The sequence below is a fragment of the Macrosteles quadrilineatus genome, unplaced genomic scaffold (assembly GCF_028750875.1).
Source record: "Macrosteles quadrilineatus isolate MER2022 unplaced genomic scaffold, UCM_ALF_1.0 Scaffold_2__2_contigs__length_208266976, whole genome shotgun sequence".
Lineage (NCBI taxonomy): Eukaryota > Metazoa > Arthropoda > Insecta > Hemiptera > Cicadellidae > Macrosteles > Macrosteles quadrilineatus.
In genome coordinates this window covers 100807000-100828283 of record NW_026542595.1, presented here as the reverse complement: position 1 = coordinate 100828283, position 21284 = coordinate 100807000, and the positions used below count along the sequence as shown (strand labels likewise).

General features: G+C 34.3%; 1 protein-coding gene and 1 long non-coding RNA gene across 5 annotated transcripts in view; both read right to left on the bottom strand.

The window, feature by feature from the left end:
- Positions 1-6150, bottom strand: part of LOC128987346 (FHIP family protein AGAP011705) — a 34727-nt gene extending 28577 nt beyond the window's left edge. For all 3 annotated transcript variants that reach the window (XM_054408145.1, XM_054408146.1, XM_054408147.1), the window contains exons 1-2: positions 5716-6150; positions 3335-3513 (exon numbers count right to left, since the gene is read on the bottom strand). In XM_054408145.1, coding sequence (XP_054264120.1) covers positions 3335-3513; positions 5716-5862 — 326 coding nt within the window. In that variant the 5' untranslated portion in view covers positions 5863-6150. The remainder of the gene's footprint in view (positions 1-3334; positions 3514-5715) is intronic.
- A 4990-nt stretch (positions 6151-11140) lies between these two features.
- LOC128987839 (uncharacterized) lies at positions 11141-17086 on the bottom strand. 2 transcript variants are annotated; one of them, XR_008490289.1, is made up of 4 exons: positions 16796-17086; positions 14628-14786; positions 13781-13944; positions 11141-11281 (listed from the first exon to the last, which is right to left on the bottom strand). It is a non-coding gene; the product is annotated as an uncharacterized LOC128987839 (long non-coding RNA). The 2 variants fall into 2 exon arrangements; XR_008490288.1 differs by lacking the exon at positions 13781-13944.
- Positions 17087-21284: the final 4198 nt, after the last annotated feature.

Genomic DNA, 21284 nt, shown 5'->3' with positions numbered 1-21284 from the left:
AGGGGGACAAGTCATATGTCACAGGTGAATGACCTTCGACAGGATTGAACTTGAATGTTTAGTTTCCGGCCATAGAAGTAAACAATTCATGTCAGTTTAGTTTACGGGTGCTTCTATGGGTGAATTGTTGCATATTACAGATATTACCTATTTAAAACTATGTTACATAACCTCAAAAATACCAAGAACATTTTTTATAAATAATTTTTCTTCGGTCTAATATGTTGAAATGCAGTGTATAATTAAATATTTCGGACCACTTTTTTATGCAGTAGGTTCCCCCATTATTGTTTTTGAAACACCACGGTTTATTTGACAAAAATAAATTAAAGCAAAACAAAGAAATAGCCATCGTTAGCTTCAAGGTCAAGCTATACGCTTGCACTGACAGTCATCTGCTCACACAAACTGATTTCTGCTGTGCACTTGCTTGCTATCTCACAACAGTTTGTGATTGGGTGATTAGTAACTATGGCAACTTGTTGAATGTGTGGATGAAGAGAAACCAAAGAGGCAAAGAAAGAATAGAAGAACAAAGAAGAAAGAAGCAACAACAAAGAAGCGGTGTTTTTCGTCATCCATTGTTATCTTTATCATATTTTACGACTGTCCTTATTATCTTTAAGATTAAGTACTATAATTTTATGCTGTTTTATGAACTGTCTAATGTTTTTATCGACATTCTTATGGTCTGAAACAACATTTAGTAGTAGCCTATGCTGACTACGGTAGCTTGCAGTACTAGACTTTCTATTGTTCTGTTCTTTACGTGATTTATTTCTGTACGTACAGTGTTGTGTAATTTTTGTTTTGATTGAGTAAGCGTGATTTTAAACGTTTCAGTTTTTTTTACTGAACCAAGGTTATTGACTTAACATATCACGATTGCGCAATACTATAATTTGTATTTTGGTTATGTAAAATGCACAAAATCCGGTTAGTCCGGCCGTTTCGTAGTTCGGCCAGTGGTCCGGTCCCGAGGTGGCCGAACTAGAGGGAGTCTACTGTAGTAGGTTTAGCTGTTTGTTATTTTTTAGCTCTCATTAATCTGGACTTCATTGTTAAGAACTTTAGAGTCCTTGAAGCCTAGATATTATATTTATTTATTCCCAAGAAATACAAATTTACAAAACTTATATAACTTTTGTTATTCAATCAGTCTTTTATTTCCCTTCTTTTTCTGTTAGTAAAATATGAGTTTACATAATAAGTAAATTACGAATTTTTCAAAAAAAATAATTAAAAGAACTACAAAGAAAATTTCTAATCTCACAGTTTACTAGATATTTAAATTACAATTACTCTGGTGTTTGAAAAATATATTGAGACAAGCTGCTATACCCGTGCTTTGCAACGGGAAGAAAATGTGACCTAGAGAGCTATTAAAGTGGTGCTGATGTGTGTTGTAAAATACAACAACTCCATGATTTAGTTTGAAATTATAAACTGATTTAAAGCCTAAACCTACTTACTTTCAAACCCCTACTTTTGCAAAACGGCACATGGAAGATTTCTCAGGTGCCGTTTGACGTCACTAACTGCTGACGTCACTTTGAGGGAACACCAATACCGCAACAATACGGATTTGAGCCATCGGCCTCGGTGGTGTAGTGGATAGCGTGTCGGGCTGATAATCCGAATGTATCGGGTTCGAATCCCGCTGGTAGGTAGCACTAACTTTTTGTCAACAATTTTTTCATATCAGCAAGTTTGGTTGGTTTGGTTAGGTTATGACGTTTTAATTTTATAATAGAAAAATTATAAAATTGAATTTTAGGCATTTATAATTTTATTTTATGAACAAAACTATTTTTTAGATTAGTAAACCTTCATTCAATTTTTTTCATTATCAGCACATTTGGTTAGTTTGGTTAGGTTATGAGTTTAATTTAATAATAGAAAAATTATAAAATTGTCTGTTTCTTCAGACGCAGCAGCTAGTGACGTCAGCAGTTAGTGACGTCAAACGGCACCTGAGAAATCTTCCGTGTGCCCCACCGCTACTTTTGATACATAAACGTACTTAAATCAACATAGGCTACCTTAAATTAATATAGTGTAGCAATAGCATCAATTGCTTCATATTTATTCTTCATGAATGACATGTTTTACCATAATTCTTCAATTTTAGTCAATCTATTATATTATTAAAGTGATAACCTCACTTTAAAACCAAACAAAACCCTCCTCAATCTACATAAAGCGAACACCTTTTTCGAGTAAATAAACAAACAGTTTTATTAACTAAATTAAATTAAATCATTTGAACATTGCAAGCATGCCAGGCGTAGCCCTTTGGAAATCAGCCTGTGTGTCAGAGCCCTTAGGAAATTCGTCCATATCAATACTTTTCGGTATATCTACACACTCTAAGCTTCATTTTGATGTGCCATATGCCTATATTTTTATTTGGTAAATTACCTTAACCGTTTACATAAAATTTGATTGTATCACTTTAATAATATAATAGATAACTGCAATATATATATATTCATATCTTCAGCCGCTGTTTGAAATAAACGAACTTATCTTTGATCTTATGGTGGGCAAATACAAGATGGCAGTTATCTTCCATGGACTCCCTTGGAGAACAATTCAAAACTAAAAAGGAACATTTCTGATCCCACAGATTACTAGGTAATTCAATTACTATCACTCTAGTGATTGGAAAAAAAATATTTTGAGATTGTAAATAGCTCTTCAGCGGCTGTTTTAAACCATCCAAGATGGCCGCTAGCTTTCAAGGACTCTTTAAGTGCAGCAATTCTACAGCAAATGATAACTTAAAAATGTACCTAATGCTAAGTGAACAATTTCAATGTGTAAACTTCACAGTCCAATTTATATTTTAAAAAAAGGTGGTTTATGATATATAAGGGACCTATTAGGCCTACACTCATAGAAATAGCACTCTAAACCATTCAATATATTCTGTCCTATTCGCTTCAATGCTACCTACTTTAATGTTTGTTTTCAAGCTGCATTTTCGCATGAGAAAACACCCATGTGGCCGCAGCCTAACCACCACTGGGCCCCTCAATGGAAGGCGCCCCTAGGCACGTGCCTATAGTGTGCCTTATGGTAAATCCGCCTTTACAAATGTGAGTTCTAAAATTTTAAAAAACATGATTTATCAAAGACTAAAGAGCATCAAATGACGTCAAGTCAGGGATTATGTATGGCCTTATGCTAACCTACATGTATTATTTGTAAAATTGTCTAGCAATACCGGTAATGAATATTTAATTCAATAATAGCATCATTTAACATTATTTTTAATGTCCGGGATAGGCTAAATGATTAACAAAGATGACAAAATATTGTCAATCATTACCTTCCAGTTTGTGTGCTCCATTGGAATAATTTGTCCAATAAATTTTCACTCAGTAGAAATTCAAGGCAAGGATTTGTTTCATAACTTGATCGCATTTCGATTACCAAGAGAGTGACCATATGATCCAAGTGATTCACAACACCAAGAATATCATCTGTTTTTGGAGGGTTCTTCAAGGGCTGAAAATAAATAGTAACAAAACGAAAATTATAATAGTAAACATAATACTTCATTCTGTAAGTTTAATATTTTAATTTCCCAAAGCAGAACGATTTTAAACTTTCAGCAAAGTTTTGGAAAAATCCAAAAATTGTATGCTGCCTTACACGTTCAATTTGCGTGTAGATGAACCTTGTGTGTGTGATAGCTTTAACCCCGGAGCAGGCGCTTCACCAGTAATACAGAAACGGACGCATGTGGAGTTTTATTCTGCAACACTAAATAGCAAACATTTCACCCATTTTACTTGTTGTTACAACGCAATATTGTATGTGTGAATAACCTATTCAGGAACCTAATTTTAGCGAATTTCCCTAAAGGGAAGTAGCTATTACCGTAGGTCTCATAGTAAGACCTAGGCCCGGGACCGATTTACTTTTTCATTTTGATGTCCCTAGAGGCCAAAAACACCATTTGTTCAAATTTGATATATATATATCTGAACCAGCATGATCGGACCATGGCAACGGGGTTTAACGGTTTTATGGGGTAAAAATGGGTTTTTCTCATTTTACCCTTAAAAAAATTATAAATTTTTCTCCAGACCTTTTTAAAAAGTTTAAAAAACACAAATAATTTAGTATAACAAAGTGTTTTGTAAGGTGATTGGTTACGGAGAAAATTACAAAAATTGTTAATTTAAAATTCCCATGTTATTCTTAAGGAGAATATTGTAAAATCAATTATCAATTAGGCTATCTATCAATCATTGAGATGGCAACGCCACCTAGGTGCGTATTTTAACCCAAATAAGAGAGAAGGATGGCTGTAAAATGGTGTGGGATGATCTGTGTAGCTTTGTTACTAAGATCAGCTGTCTCATTAGCCAGGATCATTTTTTTAAAGCCCAATGATCAGGAACAGCTGGGTCCAGTTTCGAACAATCAAAAAGCTACTGAATTTTCTCAAATGTTATAGTTTGCTTGTTTATGGATATATTTAGATGAAACCTGGCGGATTTATTTATTTCATACTAAGCTATTGATATGTTAGTAAAAAACACACTTTATTAGTTTCCCTGTAGCAGCTAATCTAGGTACTCGTTAAACATGAATGTTAATTTAATAGATTAATTGAAAATCAATCCAGGCAAATGGAAATTTGCTTAGTCGACAGGTTTGCTGCAGCGGGGGTATTATTCTTAGCAACATTATTTGTTCTACTAAATATGAGTAATATTTCAAATAAACATATTGACCATTTTTTTAGTGGGACCTATAAAGGTATCAGTGTCAGTGTTACGAGAGAGGGCGCTTGTGCAGTTTTGTTCCGCAATAATGCAACTATACATATATATTATGTAAACAAAATGTATTTGATAATCATTATAAATGAAATAATACATTTAAATATGTTTATATTTTCATATGTGTAAAATATACACACAGTTTGTCAAATTCTATGTGTATAATAGGCCTATAAACAATATAGGCTAATAATATATAAACAAATAGCCTACAGTAGATAATAAACTATCAATCGTGAAGTTTGGTTATGCGTACTAAACAATTAATACTAAGTTAAAAATACATTAACAAAAAAGATAAGTTATGTACTTAAAGTACATAAATGAAGTCTCAACTAAATGAGTTACAGTATATCCTAATCAAAATCTCGTTTTGGTTGTTATTCTTCTATTCTTTCTTTCCTTTCAACACGATCAAGCATCCTCGTAATTCCTCCTTTTCTAAACAATCCATAGTGGCACCAATCTAATATAAAACAGGAACACAAATTTTAACAAAAAACTACAAGTGTGGTGGAAAACTCCACGAGCGCCCGCTCGAGGGTTAAAATGACTTAGGCGTTTAATGACTGAAATAACAAGAAACAAATTGTAAGATAACAAAAAACTACCTCTACCAGACAGAGGAACAATAAAATTGGCCTCAGCTAACTTATCCTACGAGAATGATAAATCTACTTAGGGAGTATGTTTTATCAATGGTCGAACCATGAATGTCTCACCTAGGTAGGCCTAGTAACCCTCGACCTTAGGTAGGCTATTACTGCTCAGATTTAACCTTACAGTTTATAGGTAAGTTAAGTTAAACTTAACTTAGTGATAGGAATTGAGTAGGCCTAAGTTATATGAATATTAGTATTTTCCAAACCATAAGTCTAAATATGCCTAAGTTTAGTCAGAAAAATCAAATACTAACCTCCGTCTTTTCTATGATATCATTTGTCTGTTGCCAATGTTTTTTAAAACTTTCATAGATTGCAGATGGGTCACATTCTTTGGGAGGGGAAGTACCCTTGAGTTTGCCTATACTAGTTCCAAAGTTAGAATTCTTTAGCCAACTCATGTCAGTCAAAATGAACGTACATTAAAATTAAGTGAAGAAATTAAAGTCTTAAATAGGCTAGTAAAATAAGTTGTACTTGACATTCCAAGTTAACCTCACACATAGCCTCTAGCCTGCATAATCTAGGCTATTACAAGACTACTCCAAATACTCTCAATCTCAATATATTATGAGAAAACATCGAATAAGTTTATTTTTCGTTGACACACGTAATATACACTATTTTTGTGAGAAAAAATTACTAGAAATAAACAAACTAAAGCTCATTTTAACTTCAACCTCAAATGTTCCACCTTCCACCACCACCATTTTCGAGTTTCGTTTCGATTCGACTACGATTTTGCCTTCGACGACTATTGTACTCAACTTAGTTCCACTTCTTCACTCAGTTCAGTTTTCCTTTTTTAGTTTCGGTTGAATCCGGCCGTCTTTCTTTTAGCGAATCGTACCTTGAATCCGGCCGTCTTTCTTTTAGCGAATTTCCCATATAAGGAAGGTACGATGCCATAGCTTATAATGTCATAGCTTATAATTGCGAATATGTTGCATAGCTTATAATCTTGAAAATGTGGCATAGCTTATAATGGAAAATTTAAATTGTTCCATAGCTTATAATCGTATAAATGTGGCATAGCTTATAACGGTTTTCTTAAAATGTGGCATAACTTATAATGGTATAGCTCAAATGTGCTGCAGCTTATAATATCTCGTTTGTTCTATAGCTTATAATTTTAAAAACGTGGCATAGCTTATAACGCGCGGGAATTACGTCATAGTGGATGGGACAGCTGATCGATCCTGAGTAGACAAAAAAATTATCGTGCAATGGTCCTCAAATTATCGTATGGACTAGCAGCCGCTACTCGGCCATAAGAAGTTGCGTTAAGTGCAGCCAACGTAGCAAAACCAAAAGTATTTCAATTTTTTTCTACTCCTGGACGACATACGTAATAGATGTAGCCTATATATGAAATGGTTTTTTGTTGAATAATAGAATAACTTTTTGTATCTGCTGTTTTACTTTAATTACGTAAGCTGAAATATATTATCATAAGCTTGATGTTGTTCGTGTTGCTTATTTATGCTATGCATGGTAGCTATTGTATAATATTTATTTTGTAATATTGTGTAATACCGGTGTAAAAATACTTTTTCATAGATAAAACCGTAGACTTTGCAACATAAGTAGACTTCTCATCCCATTGTTGATTTTGAAGCTTGTTTTTCGTGTCTAGTTCATGTATGTCGACACTGATCGCTAGTGTAAACGAAATATTGTTTCTATTATATTAGGGTAATTTTAAGATTTGTGCTTTACGGTTTGGTTAGATAACTAGGAGACCAGTTTTTTGTATGATTAGATAGTTTTATTTGGTCAAATTAGGTTTTAAATAACTGAAATAACAATCAAGAAACATATTGTAAAAAAAACACAACCTCTACAGTCGGCATAGAATATCAATAAAATTGCCTTCAGCTTTTCAACAAGGATGACAAATCTTCTAAGGGGCTTAATGTTTGATCTATGATCAAAACATATTTAGTAGATTTGTCATACTTATGGAACAGCTTAAGCCCAAATTGTAGTTTTATTTGTGTACGGTGCAATGTAGATTATAGAGGTCATGTTTTGTTTACAATTTGTTTATTATTATTTTACTGTTTACGCCTTCATTTAGCCAAATAAAACGATCTTCTCATGTAGCGGTCAGTGTCACAGGACAAGAACTAAAGTAGACACAAAAACCGAGATTTAAAGATTAGGTCCATAATTAGTGAATTGAAAAATTCCAGATCCTCAGGATGGAATGGCATTCCCTCTTTTATTTTAAAAATTTGTAAAAACAGCATTGTTGAACCTTTGTCATACATCATCGACATTTCTATTAATAAAGGCATATTTCCAGATGTACTGAAATATAGTATTGTTTGTCCAATCTACAAAAAAGGAGATAAAACACAGCTTGAGAATTTCAGACCAATATCCTTATTGCCAGTTTTCTCCAAGGTTTATGAAAAATTAATCTGTAATAGACTAGTGACTAGTATCATATCTTGAAACCATCAACATTCCTTGTAGTAATCAGTTTGGATTTAGGGGTTGTAACACTTCAGATGCTATCTTTGAGGTCTTGAATTACATAGCAAGTGCCGTTGATGGATCACAGTATGCCATTGGCATTTTCTGTGATTTGTCAAGGGCATTTGACTGTGTCAATCACAATATTTTATTGCACAAACTTCAGTTTTATGGAATTAGACAAAAAGCTTATGATTTGGTGGAGTCGTACTTGTTGGGTAGAAAACAAAAAGTTCAACTGAATTACTCATCTTAACTATTAAGGCTTCAAAAATGTCACTGAAGGTGTTCCCCAGGGTTCAATAATGGGTCCGTTGTTGTTTCTTATTTATGTTGATGACCTCTTGAAACAAAATCTTAAGTCAAAATTGGTAATGTATGCTGATGATACTACTGCAGTATTAAAAAATAAAAACCCTGATATTTTAAAAATTGAAATTAAAAATGATCTTGATCTTATGACTGGATAGTTTCTGGCCAATAATCTTAAACTTAACAGAAATAAAACATATTGTGTGAACTTCCATTCTAATAGCATAAAAAGTAGACAGATTGACTATAACCCGTTAGAAGACACATTAAGTAAAATTCAATCTTGCAATCTTTTAGGAATAAAATTAGACTCAACTCTAACATGGTCTGATCATATAAATCAATTGGAATCTAAGCTTAATGCAGCATTTCACGTTACTTTAGTGCTTTCAAAATTAATAGATGAAAAAACTCAGATAATGGTATACTTTGCATATGTGGACTCTAACATTGGCTATGGTATTGAGTTCTGGGGAAATGCCACCACTGACAGTAAAAAAATATTTAAAATACAAAAGAGAATTATAAGAGTTATTGCACAAGTTAATCCAAGAACATCTTGTAGAAATTTGTTTAAAAGAATGAAGATTTTACCTGTGCCCTCTTTGTATATATTCAACACTTTAATCTTTGTCAAAAAACATTTTTCTATTTATGAAGAAAAAAGAAGTAACTCCCAATACAGCTTTAGGCCCATGAGCTCTGTGTTGCAGTACCCCACACATATATCAGCTGCTTATGAAAAGAGTACTTTTTATATGGGTCTCAAACTGTATAATAAGCTTCCTTTATCACTGAGAGAGGTAGAATCATTTAAAAAGTTCCTGTTACACTTACTGTCTTACCTGTTAGACAATTGTTGTTACAGAATTGAGGATTTTTTATCAGTCTGATTGTAATAAACATAACTTATAGACATTGATATAACTTATTTGTAAACTTTGCTAATAACCTAACTTATGTTATACTTGTTTTTCAATACTGTTAATAATTTATTCTATTATTTTTATTACTATATTTATTATTATGTTGCTTTTATTCTATACTATTATTATATTTTGACAATTTACCTGCCTGCGTGCAGAAGCACTCCTTAGGCGTTATGTGATGTATTTTAATAAATAAATCACTGACTATGTATCAATACCAATTAATTATATCAAAATGGATACAAAATGTACTTATTAGTATCTGAATCTGAAAACATGTGCTCAAGAACAGGAAATGACAAAACATAAAATAAAATGTAACGGCTTGTACGACCCACTAAGAGTAGGTAATTATAACACTAATACAATAAATAATATATAGTTACTTACTTACTAGGTTGTCAGACACAAAACACTTGGAATCAGAGATAATACGAATGAGTTTTTTTCCAAAATGCGGACAAATTGAATTTTGGTTGAACTAAGACGTGAAATTTTGGGAGCGGTATGTATAAGTTGGTGAGGATGAAACGAGTTTTTCCTAACTTAATTTAATTCCAAACGCGTGGCAATTATATCCCTGCGGGATATAGGCTTTAGGGTTTGTTGAAAATTAAATTTTTGCCAACTAACACAGCAAACTACAAATTGATTTGCACGACTCCACTTAACAACTCACCCCACGCATAGGATGGCTGGAGACACACTGGTCACTGAGACAGACCCTTGGCTAGAAGCTTTCCCCACCACGTCGTAGGGCCGTTGGGTAAGTCGCCTATGTCTAATCAGCTGAAAACTTCGGAAAAGTTTCGGTTTCGAGATTCGATCACAAAGTTTCAAGATTCAAAAGTTTCGAAATTGAAGATTTTGGCAGTTTTATTTTTGAAACTACTGACATTTTTTTGTGCCATTGTTATTGTTTTTTAGCCTTAAATTTATTTTTAAGTAAATTTTATTCTGAACTTCAAAAGGTATCTTAAATACTATAACTGGTACAATTCAGTTTCACATCAATATTTACTAAATGCAAAAACAAATATTGACCACTAAATGTTCTAATTAATTTAATATTCATGTTTATGTTGGTGTTAGAAGTTTAATTATTTGTTTTGTTAGTTGTTTATAAAAAATTATTTTTGGGATTTAAGATTATCAGTCACATTCACATATTTATGTTTTGTCATGGTCAGGAATTGATCTCTTTCAGTTTTGATTGCATACTTAACATTTTATGATTATGTGTATTTTTTGTAACCTTGACCTTTGTAACCAGCTAAGTAAAAAAGTTTCGCGTTTAGGTTTTGAGATTCGGGATTTGATTTTTTTAAAGTTTCGGTTTCGGTTTTGAGATTCGAAATTTCTGGTTTAGACCATCACTATTGCATCACATTCGGTACAAAAGAATGAAATTTAAATTTTGCTTGTCGCTTGTTTTGGGCGACACACCAAGCCTTAGTTGCAACCCAAACTTGAGCATAAATGGGGCCTAAGGTAAATATCAGGGGTATCCCTAGGGTTGGCAGCGCCCGGAGCAAACATGGTTGTGGCGCCCCCTCCCCCCCAGTAATAATAGTCGCATTCACATATTTTAATCAATTTTATGTATAGATAATGAGAAATAAGTTATAAATGAACATAATATTTGTATTAGCAAGCCTATTCTTTAAATATAATAATCTTAAAATTTGGTTGTCCGGATGCAGATAAACTCCTAGGGAGGAATTTGGAAATCCATTAGCCTATGTCTTACTGGGATAATTATGAAGTACTTTTATTTAAGGACTGGTGGTCTTGGTTGTGTTACTTACTTTTTTAAAAGGTGAAAATCAATATGATTAGGCTCAATAATGGAGTGTATTTTAATATTTCATCAAGAATAATAGGCGAGCAGCATTAAACATTTTGGTTTATAAAATATTTCTTAGATAAGGGTAGGGACCTTAATAAAACACAACAATGAATCATAATAGGTAGTCTATAAATTGGAGAAAGTTTTACTGTTTAAAAAATACTTCTTACAACACAATTGAAATAAATAAAGATTATAAGGCGAAGTTAATAGCTGAGCAACCCTTCTGCATTCTTCTGTCATGATATCCTGAAACAAATAAACAATAACTCAAAATTGTTATCAGAACTAAATAGAGAAAGGGGTGTCTTGTTAGCTTGGTGGTTAATTTACGTCCTGGACTTTGCTGCAAGAGAAATTGAGATTGACTTAAAGGATCCTTGCACAAGGTGAGAGGATTCAACATAATTTTTCCATGGATATTGCACACACTTGCCCAGCACAGCACAAACCTGCTAACAGCAGGCTACTATTAAAATTAAAGTAAAGTAAAGTACTGTAGAACCAAATCAGATTACGCTCTTGTGTCCACCATAGCACTATAGAACACCAAAGAGCACTAAACGGTTTTCATAGTCTTTTATCAATTAAGAATTATCAAATACATACAAATTATAACCCAGTGAATGATTGAAATACATGTCATGATGAAACCATACAGCGGTAGCCCAAGTACGGCTTCATCATATAAAATCATATGGTAGTTGGTCTGACCATACTTGGCAGGAGTAGAGTGGCCAGCTGTGCTGCGGTTAGCGTATATTCCGGCGCCGACCGCCAGGGGTAATGTGTAGTTACGGCGCACACCGCTGCAGCATCAAGCGCTAGCGACCGTTTCCATAACAACTTGGTAGTTGGGAGTAGTGTTGCCAACTTTGGAGGAATCCCCCAGAATTGGAGTTTATTGACTTATTTAATATTAAGCAATAAATTAATTTAAATGCCATCTTTTATTGTATTTTTTTTAAACATATATTTGTTATACTTTTGTAGTTTCATTACAATGATTCAAAGTTTTTCTTTATTAATCCATAATTTTAGGAAGTGGTTTATTGGAAGGTTTTGTTTTATATTTGCAAGGTCAAAATTAAATTTAACCAGGATGTCTAGTAGTCGGGGAAAACGGGAAAGTCAGGTATTAGTATTGAATTTCAAAATGGTCTGGAAAAGTTGGGATTTAGTCTTTATTTTGATATCAAAGTCGGTATATTTCATGATTTACCGCTACTCAATCGCGCTAGACAACGATCACGTTTCCGTGATGGCGCAAGACGATGATGTGTCTACACGACCGCGGGAGATGTTCTTAAACCGCGACTGTGCTAGACGACGTTTTCGTGACCACGGACCACGGGAAAAATGATCACGTCTTTTCTGCGATCGCGCAAGACGATTGTATATACGGCCGCTGAAGATGTTCACAATTTTAACGCAATCGAGGACGATGATGACGTTTCGTGACCACGGCATTCAATGATGATGTCTACACAGCCGCGGTAGATGTTCATGATTTTGACGCGATTGCAGAAGACGACAATAGCGATTAGTAATCATTTGGTTTGCAAGAGTGGTAGTGCTGGTAACAGCTGGCGAGTAGTCGACGACGACACTGAATCGAATACCGATAACTGATATCGAATGGCAAAAAGCTCTAGCGGCAGTCTATATTTACTCTATTGTCTATGACTATAGTATTACTCATCTACCATAGCCATAATGTTCTACCACTTCACCCAAACAAAAGAAAAAAATTAATTATTAAAGATTCACAAAATATCACAAATTATTCGTGAAATTAAAAACATAAACATAACTGTAAACAGACAGTTATCATTGTGTATCACAGTTTTTTGTTGCTGCTTAGTTCAAATTAGCTGTTTTCATAAATGAAAAAAAAATAATAGTGCTGCATCCTGTTGGTAAATCTTATAACTTTTAACGCCTTTGCATATCATAGAACCAACCTTTTTAGTTGAAACAGCTGACTAAATTCTTTAATTCCATTTAAATATGAGTACTCATAAGGTTAACATGGGAAACTCTAGAGCCACTAAGGCGGAGCCCAAAAGGATTTTTGAGATAAAAATATGCCTATACCTATGTTAATCGTGAATGTGAGCTATCATCATGCCAAATTTGAGCCCAATCCATCCAGTAATTAACACGTGATTGAACTTCAAACACACAAACGAACAAACAAACACACAAACTTTCACATTTATAACATTAGTAAGATAGTAGCCTTTCTCATTTCACATGATCTGACAAGCACGGTGTCTCATCAAACTAGTATGATCGTTTTTGTTCAAGCTCCTACATATGAGCAATCGATGTATCTAAGGTTAAATGGGTGTTGGGGAAAAATAACTAATTTAATTCTGTGCTGGTGTTAACATTTTTTTACCACAAAAAGATGTGAAACTATTTTATTGTTACCAGTTGTGTGGGGGCAATAAACTATAAACAAATAACTTGATCTTTCCACATATTTAGACTGGTGTAGTTGTACAGCGTAAGTCTCCGGTTCCGAAGATAACGGATTCACATCCTGGAAATCACCATGACAATTTGATAGATGGCCACCCTGTGCGTTGCTATTCATGAACGTTGGTGCGGCCATCTTTAAATGCCCTTACCCACCTGCGTAGGTACCATTCCGCCACTCATAATTTTCTCCTCATACACTTCACTAATCTGTCAATGAATTTAAATGGCTTTCACACCTTTAGCACTTAAAAATCTAATTACCGGTACAGCGCAAACTTCACAGGCGACGGCAGTCTCAATTGGCGGCACCGTTTTGAATGCTCTAAACCGGATGTAAACACAGCCGATTTGTGCCGAATTTCCAGCGCAGGCTTGCCAATACATCCACATACACAGCACAAATGTCCAAAATGCCAATCGCAGCACTGAAACGGAGAAATTTAAAAACAGTACTTACTTAAATAACATGCCTTGTATTATTCTGTCACCATAGGTAACTCTGAAACTTGAACAGTGAGCACTGTAAGTTGATTAAAGTGTATTTTTTTCCAAATATAAAAACTTAACCGCCACAGCACATCATAAGTTAACACGATGACTGCTGAAAACAACGTACAGGCGCTCCCCAGTGGCGGGCGAAGCCCCGGCACGCAACCGAATCAGCGAACGCAATTGGCATTCAAATATTTCAGTCTGACGAATCACAAAAGAGCAGTGGTGACTGTGCTGCGTTACCCCGAGAGTGGATGTAGTTCACTGAAACACCCAAAGGTAGCAGCACTGCACGGATCCGTATCCAGTGTCTTTGTAATGTGGGTTGAAGAGAAAAAATCCCCGAAACCGGGACAAAAGCATTGCCAGACAGGATTTTACGGGAAATTTTAGTACCAACCTACACCAAAGTAAAGCTCGCATTCTAAGCTGGCAGGCTGGCAACGATTATAACGTCTCCGTCTGAGGCTAAGCTCACACTGACTCAATATATTTCTGTTGGTCTGGTGCTGACTTTTGTCGGCGCGCGCCACATTGAAGTGCTAGCGACACGTGTTAATGTTAAACAAGGACTGAAAATGCTTTTTAATCATATTGAAAACTTAGCCAAACTTACTTATCTTTATTGCTTTCGATTCTTTTCCAAGAAAATTTCTCTCCTTCTTATTTGGCCCCAAATAAGCAGACAACTTCATCAATATTGTTTACATGTGAAGTACTCTCATACATTAACACCAAACATTTGCAATGCTCCAAGCTTTACAAGAAAATTTACCTGGAACAAAAATAGGCAGTGTACATCATTCAGGCCTACTTCTTGTTAAAAGTAAAAACAGAATATAGAACTATAGCTCAAGGTAGGGCATATTTTCTTTGTACAAATATTTGGATTGGTAGATAAAAACTTAAAAACTCGAAGGCCACTGGTTCTCTCGGACCCAAGTGTCATTACCCAGGTGGAACTAATAAAGTGTGTTTTTTATTAAAACATTAATAGCTTAGTATAAAATAAAGCTTTCAAGTTTGATTTATAAAAATAAATATAGCCTATATATATATATAGTTTAAAATATAAATTAAGCTTTTTGTTGGTCGCAAAACATAAACAAATAAAAAGTAGAAGAAGGTAGCTTCTAATGTTATTCTTATGGGACAAATTTAAAAATGTATTTTGAGGGTTTTATAATTACTACTGAACGGAATCGTCTAAATTTTATGGTGTCTTTCTATTGGTGTCATAATTAAGATTCGTGCAATTTTTTAACACTATAGGTGCAACGGTTAGCTTGAGTTTTTTATGCGAACACTTACACACACACATAGTTAAGCGGACAACTAATCCACGACTCCACTATACACAACACGATGCATAGATGACATATTATTTTTTTTTAATTTCTTTAGAAAGGTCTAGAGAATAATTGATAAATTTTGTGTTTTATGGGTAAAAAATGAGAAAACCCCATTTTTTGGCCTAGGCCCCTTCTCTGCATAGAACTCATTAAAACCCGGTCCCATGGCCCGATCATGCTAGTTCGCGAACTCATTCAGATTTATCCCGCCTTACACCTTCAAACCGAATTTTCATTTGATTTTAGGTTATGAAAGAAACATAATACAAGGATATTTTCCTTTGCCAATTACAATCAATTGTAAGTATGGTGGGCTAATATGAAAAAAGTTGACCCATAGGCCTACTTGCCTAATTTGTAATTTTATTCATGTACTCAGGTATGTGTCACAATTTCATTTTCTTAGGTAGCCTACATGTTTTTTTGCCATAAGTTAACTGCATGGTTTGCTGCCTTGTTTACTGTGTGAAATTAACCTAACTTAAGTTTTGTGACGTTACCTGTAAGTTATTTTATAGACTACTAAATTTCCATTCATACTTGGCTTAAAATACCTAATATGTATCGTCGCCATTTCATTGAATAGTATTAACAGTATTGATGGTAGAATAAGTTAAAGGGTACAGTTTCTTAACTGGGCTACGCTAATTTTATTGAAACTATCGATTCGATTAGTAAACCTACATGCGATTTTTTCACCATCAGCAAGTTTGGTTGGTTAAGTTAGGTTATGATAATTTAATTTTATAATAAACTTAGATGGGTATATTTTAAAATATCTATTATTAATCAATATTTTTAATTCAATACTGTAGTTCAATAAAATATATTAACTTAAGTTAGCGTAGCCCAGTTAAGAAACTGTAGGCTTACCCAAGTTAAATCTCTTGGCTCAGTATTATCACGCTTACCATTTCTAAGGTTACACAAATGATACAAACTTGATAGCCTACTTATATCGAATATAGGCCTACTCGAATACTTAATACTCATTCAAATGTGTAGGACGTAAACTTAAGGGCTGCCCTTTACTTTACGTCCTACACTCATTCGAATGAAAATATCGATCGATATATCGATTATTAGATAAGTTATATCATTTGGTTAGTTAGGTAAGGTTAACCTAACCTAACTAACCAAAAGATATATCGAATGAAACAATCTAATAATCGATATTTTCATTCGAATGAGTGTAGGACGTAAAATAAAGTGCAGCCGTTGAATACATTCACTGATATTTTTATTAAGTTAATTGTTTAGGCCTGTCACAGGAAATCTGTAACTTGAGTCACAGCTACCTTAAGCTTAAGTAGGCTAGGCAACTGTACCTACTAACTTAACCTAATAACACTCAAGCAAATAATAGCCTACGGCATTTTGTTACTTTAAATAACGAGGCCTAGGAACAGGATTGGATTAAAACACAACTTACTGGATTTCAACACCTCAATAGTTTTGGAATTTTTTGATGTTTACAATTTATTAATAATTATTGTTCCTCTTCTTTATCTTCTGTCAACACCAGCCGGACTATTGACAAGATTCATTAATTTTCAATGCCGTTATCCTTCACTTCATTTTCATATCTTTTAACTTCTCACTATAAATATTTCTTGCATTTTCATTGTCATATAGCATGTAATTGTTGCCATTTCTCGTATAAAAATCGTTTAAAACATTTAAATGAATAAATGTTTAGGTTATAAATTACGATATCGCAGTTAGTTGTCAGTACGGTCAATTACAATAATTATCGTATCCTACCATAAAATATCGTATATATGGTAGACCTGACTGAAGCGAGCAGCTGATGCCATTCCCACAATGCAACATTCTCTTCAATTATAAGCTATGCCCCAAAATCAGGATTATAAGGTATGACTCAAAATCAGGATTATAAGCTATAGAACAGAATCGGAATTATAAGCTGCGCCACTATTTGACCATTATAAGTTGTGAAACTGAAAATGTGTCATACCTTATAACGTTTTAGAGAAATTGTGGCATAGCTTATAATTTTTCGTGAAAGTGTGGCATAGCTTATAACTGATTATAAGCTATGCCACATTTTCAACATTATAAGCTATAGAACAAATTCACGATTATAAGCTATGACATTATAAGCTATGACACCCCACTTCCTTATGGGTAAAGCTATTACATGCTATTACCGTAGTACCACGGCCGCCTTTAACCACAGAAAACATATTACAAACTCTTTCAGTACCTGGAGACCAAGCTTTGCTCGGGTAAAATCATTAGTTTAATATGAAAGCAGTCTTAGTATTGCATATACATTAATCCATTCCCAAACTCCACACTGCTCGCCTATACTACTTCGTTCACCACTTCCTACGTCGTGGGCCTGTTTCCTTCCCTTCCCATAGCATTTGAAGATTGCAGATACCTTAATCCAATCGTCATAAACTGTTCCCGCACTCCGGACTGCTCACCTTTACTACTTCCTTCACCATACGCACTACGCAGACCTGTTTCCCTCCCTTTCCATTGCATTTTAGGATTGCAGATACCTTAATCCAATCGTCATAAACAGTTTCCGAACTCCGGACTGCTCGCATTTACTAAAACCGAAGCTTTGTATGTGTTGAGTGACTTGGAGGCTTGGAGGTCGCCAAACAACTGTTGAGGTGTCATGACTGGACTGGTCCTCTGTAGGGCCTACTTGCTACTGAAGATGTCGATGAGGCATGTGATGCATTTGTGCGACAGCTGAAAGATATCACACTAAAAACAACATCAAATAAATATTTTTCTTCAAAAAATACTAAATTAAAACTTTGGATCACCGCTTAGACCAGGCCGGTGTTGGGGTTGAGTATGCAAAATTATTCGGACGCATTTTCTCTTTTGATTGTTGTTATAGGCCAGCAAAATTAGATAAAAATATTACATTTTGGGGAATTGATTCCCAGCAAGCTGGAAATCGTTTTAATATCTTCATTTGGTCCCAAATAAGTGTAATCTGAGTTTGCACCGTCCTATGAGGTGAGCTTACATTATGGCAGCCTAAAATAAATTAAATTTTAGCAATTTTTTCAGTTTTTTCCAAGTAGCTCCAAAACAGTGTATCGGACGCAAACAACGTCCTTTTAATATCAAAGAGGATTAAATTCTGCGTAAAATGAGTATATAAATATCCTAATTCGGTTTAGTAGTATAGCCAAAATGTTAAGTTTTAAATTACAATTCTTTTCGTTTCATTGAATTTTACATTTTGCGACTTTCCAGAACCCCATACTATCTTTGAAAGAAAAGATCCTTCTTCATACGAAGTAAGAGTGGGGAAAACAGCTGATCAAGTATTCCCAGCTGTTTGCAAATGTATAGTACAACAATATCATTGCTAAGTGGTAGTCATCAGTTACTCTGGAAATGATGTTGTGTATACGACGTTGTTTAAAAATAATCGAGGGCGTTTACCAATATTTGTATTCGTCCAAGCAAGTGCTATAACGTAGTGATCTGTTATCTTATCTGTTATCTATCACATTTAGCCCTGGAAAGTCGACACCCCATCATACCACTGACCCCCATAAGAAAAAAATCTATAGAATGAAAGTTGTAGAGTATATAACACGTTAAAATGGTATTTCAATTGAAAATTTCACTCATTTTAAAAGACTTAATTTTGCATAAACCTTAAAATCGGGTTCCGTGAACTGTCCTCTTGGCTTTACTTCCTCCGTAAATGTGAGGATATATCTCAAGCTGCGGTGGATTGTCAGAGACTGTCCTCACATGGTTCAGTACTGTTCAAGTTTCAGAGTTACCTATGATGACAGAATAATATGAGGCATATTATTTAAGTAAGTACTGTTTTTTAATTTCTCCGTTCCAGTGCTGCGATTGGCATTTTGGACATTTGTGCCGTGTATGTGCATCTATTGGCAAGTCTGCGCTCAAATTTAGGCAAAAATCGGGAGTGTTTACATCCGAATTTGAGCATTCAAAATGGTGCCGCCAAATGAGACTGCCCCGTCTGTGAAGTTTGCGCTGTAATTAGATTTTTAAGTGCTAAAGGTGTGAAAGCCATTGATTTTCATCGACAGATTAGTGAAGTGTATGGCAAGAAAATTATGAGTGATGGAATGGTACGCAAGTATGGGTAAGGGCATTTAAAGATGGCCGCACCAACGATCATGAGGAGCAACGCATGGGGTGGCCATCTGTCAAATTGCCATGGTGATTGCCAGGATGTGAATCCACAATCATCGGAGCCAAAGACTTACGCTAAACAACTACACCAGCTTGCAACAGGCTAAATGTGTGGAATGGAACACTAAATTTAAACAACTAGAGTTTAAACCGCGATCAGAGTTAAACTTGATTTGGGGAAAGCGGCCATAAGTGATTTGTTTATAGCTGTGATTAGTTTATTGCGACACATTACACAACTGGTAACAAAAGTAGTTTCACATCTTTTTGTGGAAAACAAATTTTAATACATGCACAGAATTAAATTAGATATTTTTCCCTAACACCCATTGAACCTTAGATACATCGATTGGTCATACGTACGAGCTTTGAGAAAAAAGAACAATCGTGCTAGTTTGATGAGACACCGGGCTTGTAAGATCATGTGAATGAGAAAGGATACTATCATTTATATTTATGTAAGGATTTACAAAACATTATATAATAACATTTTTATTAGTAACTAGCAAAGTACCCGTCCTTCGTACGGGGTTGGCATATAAGTTTAAAATGCTTATTGCAGTTATACTCCAACTTAGCGTTTGCAATGGGGGAGGACACAGTTTGATTTCTAAAATTTCTCTTGCAGCAAAGTCGAGGACAATATACGGTAACCACCAAGCTAACAAGGCACCCCTTTCTCTATTTAGTTCTGATTACAATTTTGAGTTATTGTTTATTTGTTTCAGGATATCATGACAGAAGAATGCAGAAGGGTTGCTCAGCTATTAACTTCGCTTTTAATAATTTCTTAATTTCAATTGTGTTGTAAGAAGTCATGTTTAAAGTTTAAACAATAAAACTTTCTCCAATTTACAGACTACCTATTATGATTCATTGTTGTGTTTTATTAAGGTCCCACCTCTTATCTAAAAAATGTTTTATAAACAAAAATTTTTAATGCTATTCGCCTTTTATTCTTGATGAAACATTAAAACATCTCTCCATTATTATGCCTAATCATGTTGATTATCTACTATATAAAAAGCAAGTAACACAACCAAGATCAACCCTTAAATAAAAGTACTTCATAATTAATTATCCCAGTCAGACCTAATGAATTTCCAAATTCCTTCCTAGGTGTTAATTTGCATCCGGACAACAAAATTTGTGGATTATTATATTTATAGAATTGGCTTGCTAATACAAATGTTAGGTTATACTATCATAAATTATGAAGCTGTGTGTGAACTATGAAATTATTAGCTGTGCGGCTGCCACAACTAAAACACTAAACCAATTCAGCCCAAATAACAAGTGTTTGGATTAGGCCGTATATTACATCTTCCCGCTGCAAAGTACGGGTATAGCACCTAGTAATAAGATAAAATTACTATATTTACCTTAGGCCCCATTTATGCTCATGTTTGGGTTGCAACTTAGGCTGGGTGTAATTGTCGCCAAAAACTAGCGACAAGCAACATTTGAATTTCATTGTTTACTTAGTACTGAATCACTTGATCAATACAAATCAAATGTTAAATAAACTTAATGCTTATTCCTTATTATATTATGGCTGTTTTGGTAACAAAGTGCCTTCTTAGTAAACTGACAATGTATCTAAGTAAGTTTTGCTCATGACTTAAGCCGTGTTTACACCAAAGTTGACCACCAAAAGTTGACAACAAAAAGTTTACAACCAAAAATTAACAACTAAAAGTTTACAACTAAATGTTGCTCCTGACAAATTTAAGAAACTAGTGGAA